Source organism: Elephantulus edwardii, unplaced genomic scaffold (assembly GCF_000299155.1).
Source record: "Elephantulus edwardii isolate Elephantulus edwardi_28Jun2011 unplaced genomic scaffold, EleEdw1.0 scaffold00053, whole genome shotgun sequence".
Taxonomy (NCBI): domain Eukaryota; kingdom Metazoa; phylum Chordata; class Mammalia; order Macroscelidea; family Macroscelididae; genus Elephantulus; species Elephantulus edwardii.
Genome location: NW_006399803.1, coordinates 15,264,144 through 15,272,575, shown reverse-complemented (window position 1 = coordinate 15,272,575; position 8,432 = coordinate 15,264,144). Strand labels below are relative to the sequence as shown.

Genomic DNA, 8,432 nt, shown 5'->3' with positions numbered 1-8,432 from the left:
TGTTGTGTACAAAGTGACTCGATGGCACAAAACAACACAATATCATATGCTGGTGATGAGCACTGGCGGCCTAGGAGCAAGAAACTGTGCTGCAATCCTGATGACACATGGTTAGAATTCTACCAGCTCCTTCATGGAAAAAGGATGGCCAGTCTCCTCCCCTGTGATTAACTGCCTCTGAAAACCCACCTGAGGGTCAGCAATGGGTCAGTTCCAACTTGGTGGTACACAACAACAATAATATCATACACAAGCAAAATCCTGTTGAAAATGATCTAAAAACGACTGGAACAGTAAACAGAGAACTACTAGAAATACAAGCTGGGTTTAGAAGAAGCTGTGGCACTAGGAACATCACTGTCAATGTCCGATGGATCTTGGCGGGAAGCAGAGAGTACCAGAGAAATGTCTATTTGTGTTTCATTGACTAAGCAAAGGCATTTGACTGTGTGGATCACAACAAATTGTGGCTAACCTTGAGAAGAATAGGAATCCTAGAATACCTGAATGTGCTCATGCAAAACCTATACCTGGACCAGGAGGTAGTCGTCAGAACAGAGCAAGGAAACACTGCATGGTTCAAAAATCAGGAAAAATGTGTGTCAGGAATGCGGCATCAGGGTTACAGGAAGATTTATTGACAACCTGCGTTATGCAGATGACACAACCTTGCTTGCTGAATGTGAGGAGGACCAGAAGTGCTAGCTGCAGAAGGTCAAGGATTGCAGTCTTCAATATGGATTGAAGCTCAACTTCAAGAAAACAAAGATTCTCATCACTGGGCCAAGTGGCAGCATTATGACAGATGGAGAGGAGACTGAGATTGTTCACAATTCTAGTTTACTTAGTTTCACAATCAATACTTTTGGCACTGAATTTCACTGCAAAAGTCTGCTGTCAGAGACCTCTCCAGAGCGCTGAAGAGAAACAATGTCAGTCTAGAGGTGTTTCTAATCCAGGCCATGGTCTTTGCAATTACTTGCTATGCATCAGAAAATGACAATAATAAGGGATTACAGAAGCAGAACTGATGCCTTTGAGTTGTGGTGCTGGAGAAGTACTGAACATTCTATGGACCACAAAGGAAACAAAGAGGTTTGTCTTATAGAGAGTAAAACCACAGGTTGCTTCTTGGAGGGAAGGATTTTTTTTTTAGTACAAACATCCCAGCAACAGCACGTGGTGAGCAGCTGCTGAGGGCATAGGTGCTTTATTCCCGGGGGGAACAGAGATGAGGAAGGCTGATGAACAGTCCTGGCTGCCCCGGACACAGGATGCTCGGGGTCGGGGGTCTCTGGCCAGGCATGGTTCAGTGGGAAGACACCACAGTGAGTCACAAAGTCATGAGAGTGCCACACAAGCCTAGCTGCTGGCCCAGGAACCACAGGCGCCCAGGGCAGGTCCCCTGTGCGTCTGTCATTAGACTATACAGGATGAGGCTGTACATGAGTTAATTACAAAAGAGTCATATTTACAAAAATCTGTACACACAGTTGAAAAACTCACAAAATTGTCATCTATGTATCACAAGTTGCTAGACCAAAATATTAAAAATGGGATAAAATTATACATTTCTCTCCTCAATTCTTTTCAAAAGGATTAATATTTTTAAAGCACATATGCTACTTTCCTTAGCGAGACCCATGAAGAGGCTGAGCAGACTCAGCCCTCCTTGAGTCCCCAGAGGCCTTGGGCCAGGAAAGGGCCCGGCCAGGGGACACTGCCCAGGGCTGAGGCAGGGGCAGGGAGCCAGCCCACAGTGCAGAACAGAATACTAGAACAGAGGGAGGAAGATGTCTTTGGCTAAAACTTTGGCATCAAATAAAAGAGGCAAACAGAATGAAAACATGCAGCCCCACCAGCCAGGTTAGGGCAGAGCAGGGGCACAGGGACCATGAAGGCTGGCTCCACGAAGGGAGAGGACCAGGCCTGGGCACATTCCTGGAGGGTAGAAATCTCTGTTTCAACCACTTGAGTGTGCCTGCTGGGCCTGGCAGGGAGTTCGTGCAAGAAAAGGAACCGGGAAGGGCAGGTGAGCCAGATGGGCCCCAGCCAGCTCATCAAGTAACTAAAGTGGATGTAGTGCAAATGTCACAACCAAGTACTATGGACATGCTACCTGCTTGGTTTAAGGGTCACGTGGCAATGTGTGGCCAAAGGCAGGACTTCTTGTCCTCATCCTGGATGTCTGTGTCCTCAGCCACAGAAAGAACCCAACTTTCCCAATGTGTGTAGGTCAGGGGTGACAGTACCCTGCCTCCTCGTGTTAGTTGAGTTCCTGGGTCCAGATATCAAGGCTCAGAGTTTGTGCTTCTCTTTGCAATCGGTTTCTCCTGCTGGTTGGTGCCTGCAGGCTGAGGATGGACAGAGGAATAAGCGGGCCCTCAGCACACCCAAGGCCCACCTCAGGGTATCACAACAGCCCTTCAACACTGGCAAGGTGTCCAAGAAAGGTGTCCAGGGTGGCACACGGAGGCCCACTGAGCAAGATATGGTGCACAGTTCCACAGGGAAGAGGGACACATAGTGGTGCCCCTAGGAGAGTTCTGCTGTTCTCAGGTGGGCACCAGGCCGAGGTGGGCCATACAGGGTCACTGAGGCAATGTGGTTATTTTGCATGACCTCAAAGATCACCCGCTGAAGACCAAAGCAGAATGTGGAGCCAAATGGATTGGTGTTGTTTGGGGAGGATGACCTGTGCAGGACCACAGGCTTCTCCACAGGGTGGCCCAGGAGCTCCTGGATGTTGTCCCACTTGCTGTAGGTTGTACAGGTTTCTGTCTGACCATCTGTGTTTTCTTTCTTTATGGCTAGTGGGATCTTGAACTCACAGCGGTGGTAAATGTTAAAATTATAATGCCCAGGGTAATTGGTATGTAAGACAAACTTCTTTACTTTGTGTGTATTTGCATCAAAGAGTATGTCCACCCCAAGAGTAAAGTAGTTAAAAAAGTAGTCATTGCACTTGGATGGGACTTGCTTGTGAGGGGAGGGAGAATGGATTTTCATCTTATCTTCTGACTTATAGAAGACCTTGTGTGGAGAGCCAAGCCTGCTAAGAACATCTTGGCAGGATTTTGAAGCTTCATCTGACATACTCTGGGCATGATGCCAGGAGGGACTCATTCCTGGAGAAGGACATCATGCTTGGAAGGTCGGAGGGACAGCATAGGAGAAGAAGGTCTTGAAGGTGATGAACTGACATAGTAACTGGGGTAATGGAGATAGGTGCACTGGGGACAGTGAGACTGGCTCAAGACAGGCCAGGGTTCAGAGCTGTTGTGCATAGGGTTGCTATGAGTCACAGGCAACTTAACAGTACATAACAAGAACAACACAATACACAGAAAGACAAAGCAATTAATGTATAAAGTGGTATAATAAATGGAGCTATGTTCCTGGGTAGAACAAGGAAGCCACTCCCATTTCTGTCCAGGGATATCTAGCTGCCTAAGGGCCATCATGAGAGCCTAGCCAGTTAGGTTGTAAATGGAAACCAATCTTGTCTCCAGTCTCTTCTCCTTCTGTTAAAAGGAGCAAAGTGCTTATGTGAGCATGATTCTGTATTCCCCACCTAGGAGGAGACTACAGCCTGAGTTTCCTTTTCCTTTTATTTCTTTAATCCAGAATGCTCTTAAAAATAAAGGTTTCAAGGGATGCCTTAGGAAAAGCAATCTCATAGACATATAAAAGTCTTGCTGAGCCAAGGCTCGGGAAGAGAAAAAACCATCTGGAGTAGCAGGTGCTGAGCCCTCAGGGCCACATAAACCACCACGTGCTGCGGGCTGCATGGCACGGAGCTCCTCCCCTAGACGCTCCTCAGCTCTGTCCTGGGATTCATCAAGCTGAGACAAGTGCATTCAGGGTTAATCATTGACCGTGAAGCACATTCCTTGGCTCTCAACCCTAGTCCCAGCCTAGCAATTCTAGGGAAGTACTAGGACTCTGGATTTACTCTAGGGGGCATGCAGGGTGCTCTTACAACTAAGCAGGACGGCCTGTCTATTCCACAGAAAACTGAAGTACTTGTGATGAGACCCAGGAAGTGAACGGATAAAGATGAGCAACTTCCTGTGTGATTTACTGCCTCTGAGAGCTCACTGGAGGGTCAGGAACGGGTCAGTTTTGAGTCAAGGGTACACAGCAACACTAACAGTACTCATTAACCTCTCCAGAGTCGAAGCTGAGTTAATATTATCAGACTTCAAGGCGGCAAAGCAAAGAACAGGAAGGCCAGAGCCTGTTAAGCCATTTGTATTACAGCGTTAGCTTCTTGGGAAACCCCAGACGTAAATTCAGTGTTCGTGCCTGATTTCCAAACCAAGAGCCAACAGCTGCCAACGAACAAACAAGTAGCTGCTCACTTCCAGCAAGTGGTTCTCACTGTGTACGAGGAAGCAGGTTGTGACTGTTAACAGCTGTACATCAACCTATGATTCTCTGGTTTGGTAGCTATGATGTAGCCATTCCCTTGATGAAATCTGCTATAACATGATCATTTCCAGTTGAAAGTTAGTTGCAGTGGGGTATGGCCTACAGTGCATATATATGGGCATCTTGTTTGTCTTTTGCTCCATGTGGATCCTGCATTTGGCTCCTCACCATCTGACATCTAGGATTGGTCTTGGGCAGGTAGCCTGCCAACCTGTCTGACAACCTTGGAGTCATCTGCCTCGGAAGCCTGCCATCTGACCTGCTGATCTTGAGTTCGTCAGCCCCTGCAGCTACATGAGTCAGGAGAGAGAAATAGCCTGACATGTGACCAGAGGATACCATGAGTCTTGCCAGTCTCTACAAGTGTATGAGACGGAGACCTGGTGGCTTAGTGGTAAGGAGCTGCAATGGCAACCCAAAGGCAGGCAGTTCATATTCACCAGATGCTCTAGGGGAAAAGAATGACAAATCTCCTCTTGTGCCATTCACTGCCTCTGAAAACCAGCTGGAGGGTCAGCTATGAGTTAATTCTGACTCAATGGTACATACCAACAACAAGTGTAACAAATAATATGTTTCTCTATATATGTATACATAAACATACACATTTAAGCTTCTGCTTGAGACACTGGCTCACTCATAGGAGAACATGATCCTGGGTTAGCAATGGAAACACACGACACGCTTCCGTTTGTACTTTCCAGATGTCCTCACCTCATAGGAAGTTCTGATGAGTCTGAAGATGTCTACCTCTGGGTAAGGTTCCACATCATCGCTGAGCAGGGAGTGGAGGTGAGGAATGGGAGGCAGGGTGCTGTCCTTATTGGTCACACTGTCTAAGTATCTGGAAGGAGAAGTGAATGAGAAGTCACTGGGAAACCAATACAATACAATCTCCATTACAATTCTCTACTTATTTTCTGGATATTACATTAAAAAAATAGAAAAGTCTAGCATTCCCTTAAGGACAGACTAAAATTCAGTGCTAAGTAAAAAGCATATGAAACTGAGACCTTGCTTGAAGAAATAATTGGGCACCATGATTATCATCAGACCAATTGAGACTCATGAAATCTACACAAAGTGTATTGGAAAGCACAGGTGGGGTTTAAAGAGTAGCTTTAGTGCAATACCTTCCTAAAACAGTCATGGCCTCCCCATCATCCTTGCAGTTCAACAGTTTGTCCACATTTGCATCCAACACGGCCAGGGCCAACTGGAATATCACTTTGATTCCTTCATAGAAGAAACAGTCGACAACCACAACCGCACTCTCAAAGGGCATCGCGCTGAGGAACAGTGTGAGGAACCAAGACAGGGAGATGGTGGAAATCACCCCCAGATCCTGCATGCAGTCATACAGCTGCGGGACATAGTCACGGGCCAGTTCCTCAAAGACACCCTGGTCCACCAGCGCACCTGCAGGGCGGACACACAGGGGCAAAGGTTGGTCAGCAACGCTGCCTTTATTTTCTTAATAAAATTTTTATTTTATACTGACTTACTTAAAAAGTTCATAAACATTGTTTTTCACACCAGATCTTTCCCATTTCCTTTACCCACCCCTCCCTCCACCCATCAAATTGTGGGACTTTATATTTATCCCCCCGTGCCCATCTTCACCCCTCTGCTCCTGCCCTTCCCCCGCCTTGGATCCTCATACCCGTTTTAGTAGTTATCTTTCTAGTTCTACAACATTGGCTTGTTATTGATAAGCCCAGCCAAATGAAGTTATTATAATCCATTCACAAGTATGAATGAATGAATCAAGTATGAATGAATAATTCCTTTCACAAGTATGAATGCTGAGTTGGAGTTCTTACTCCTTTCTACCAACTGCTCGGATAGGCACTAACCTATATTATTAGATTTTTGTGTCAGCTACATCACCAACCATCCCAGCTGCAAGCTCTCTTTCTTCCTGGCTCTAGGATCTTTCTGTCCTCTTTTTCTTAATATGAAATATACTAACATGCTCACTGAAAATGCTGTTCAAAGTTTTTGAGACAGCTATCTTCTTGACAACGTATTTGGTTAGGTTTATAATGTAAATCAAAGCAGATCAAATTCTACACATTTCTTACTTGGAAACAATTCATTAAAAATCTAGTAATACCTCAGGAAGTACCATAAGCCACACCAAATCAAACTTAACAAACTTAACTTATTGAGTCAAATTCTGATAGAGACTCTGGGAGAGAATAAAGCTGCCCTACAGAGTGCTCTATGCTACAAATATTCATAGAAGCAGACTGTCACATATTTCTCTCAAGGAATGACTGCTGGGTTTGAACCACTGACCTCTTTCAGTTAGTAGCTAAGTGTTAATCATGGTACCACCAGGACTCCTCAGAGTTCCTATATTTACACCCAAAAGAATTTAAAACATATCCTTAATAGACATAGGCAATACTATTCACTAAAGTCAAAGGATGGAAGCAATCTGAATGCCCACTGATGTATGAATGAATAAACAAAATATTCTTGTCCATTCAATGGAATGTTACTGAGTCATAAAGAGAAATAAAGAACATGTACATGCTACAGTATCAAAGAATCTTGAGAACTTTATGCTATGGGAAGGAAGCCAGATACAAATGGTTAGATAGTGTACAATTTCACATGTAAGAAATCTCCAAAATAATTCAGTCAGATGAATTATCCAATACAGATGCACCCATAGAGATAGCTGAATGGTTACTGTCAGACGCTGGGAGAGGGAGGAATAACTTAATGGAGTGACGACGTAGTAGGAAGAGGGTTTCTATTTAGAGTGATGAAAAAGTTCTGGAACTAAATCAAGGCTATGGTTTCACAACATTATGAATATATTTCATGCCACTGAGAACAGCTAACATTGTAAATTTTACATTGCATAAAATTTTATATAGCTAAAATAATAATTGTTCATCTAAATGTGTGGTTCCCATGTGTGAAATACATCTTGTTTAAATTTAAAATCATTTCCAAGAAAAGGAGGAAAAAAGGCAAAAATAATAATCTTGATAAAATCATTCCAAATGTCCACCTTTACAGTCAGTCAATTTACTGGCATTTTCAAAGAGTATGATCAATAAATCAAAAGTGTGCACACAGGTTAGGAAAGAAGGCAGAACACAAGAACATGCAAGGCACAGTTTAGGAAAGTAGCAATAAAAATCTTTTCCTACTAGGAAGAATATCTAGCATTTGACATGGTTATATGGAAGAATAGAAATAATTTGCTTAAATGCTCACAATAACTGTTTGTTTTGTAATAAGCACATCTGAAAAACATCTTAGAAAGAGCTTTGGAAATGATTCATCTGCTGGCTTCCTCGCAGCTCTGTTTTGCTTACTACCTTTGCTTTACACAGGTTCCATCTTTTTCAATGAAGAACTTTTAACCAAAATTCTTAGTTGATGTTTATTATATATTTGGTGGAGTTCTTACACGTCATTGAAAGTGACACTCACCTCACATGTTGTCTAATATAATCTTGGTGACAGTGAGATAGTATATTCGCTTAAGGTCTATGTGGCTCTTTGGTGTAAACACATCTATTTTCTCAAGCTGTCTCACTTCCATTTTGGAAAACTCTTGTAATTGGTTATTGATGAATAGAAATGTAGTTCCAGCTGATATTACCGTTCTAGAAACAGCTTCCTGATGAGATGCAGTTTAGAAAATGAAATACATACGTACCAACTACTCTGGTGTTGTAGTAATCGGGGAGCATGCGCTCACACAAAGCCACAAGCAGCCAGAAAGCTTCCTCTTCTTTTGCATAAAGAAGCAGGACTGCTGTGACAATATTCATGGCCTAGAAGAGTAAAAGAGGATGTCATCAAACAAACCTTAGGATATAAACATATAAGCAAAATTTTGTTAGCCTGAAATACTACTGATGCCTTTTGAGTTGTGGCGCAGGAGAAGAGTCTTGAACATACCATGGACCACCAAGAAAACAAATTGGTCAATCTAGGAAAGGGTGAAACCAAGTTTCTCCTTGGAGGCT

The 8,432-nt window shown here is 43.7% G+C and overlaps 1 protein-coding gene across 1 annotated transcript in view; it reads right to left on the bottom strand.

The window, feature by feature from the left end:
* Positions 1–8,432, bottom strand: part of TBC1D9 (TBC1 domain family, member 9 (with GRAM domain)) — a 194,419-nt gene that overhangs the window by 37,696 nt on the left and 148,291 nt on the right. Inside the window, 3 exon segments of the mRNA XM_006887019.1 lie at positions 5,149–5,278; positions 5,568–5,853; positions 8,120–8,237. Of these exon segments, the coding sequence (XP_006887081.1) occupies positions 5,149–5,278; positions 5,568–5,853; positions 8,120–8,237 (534 nt within the window).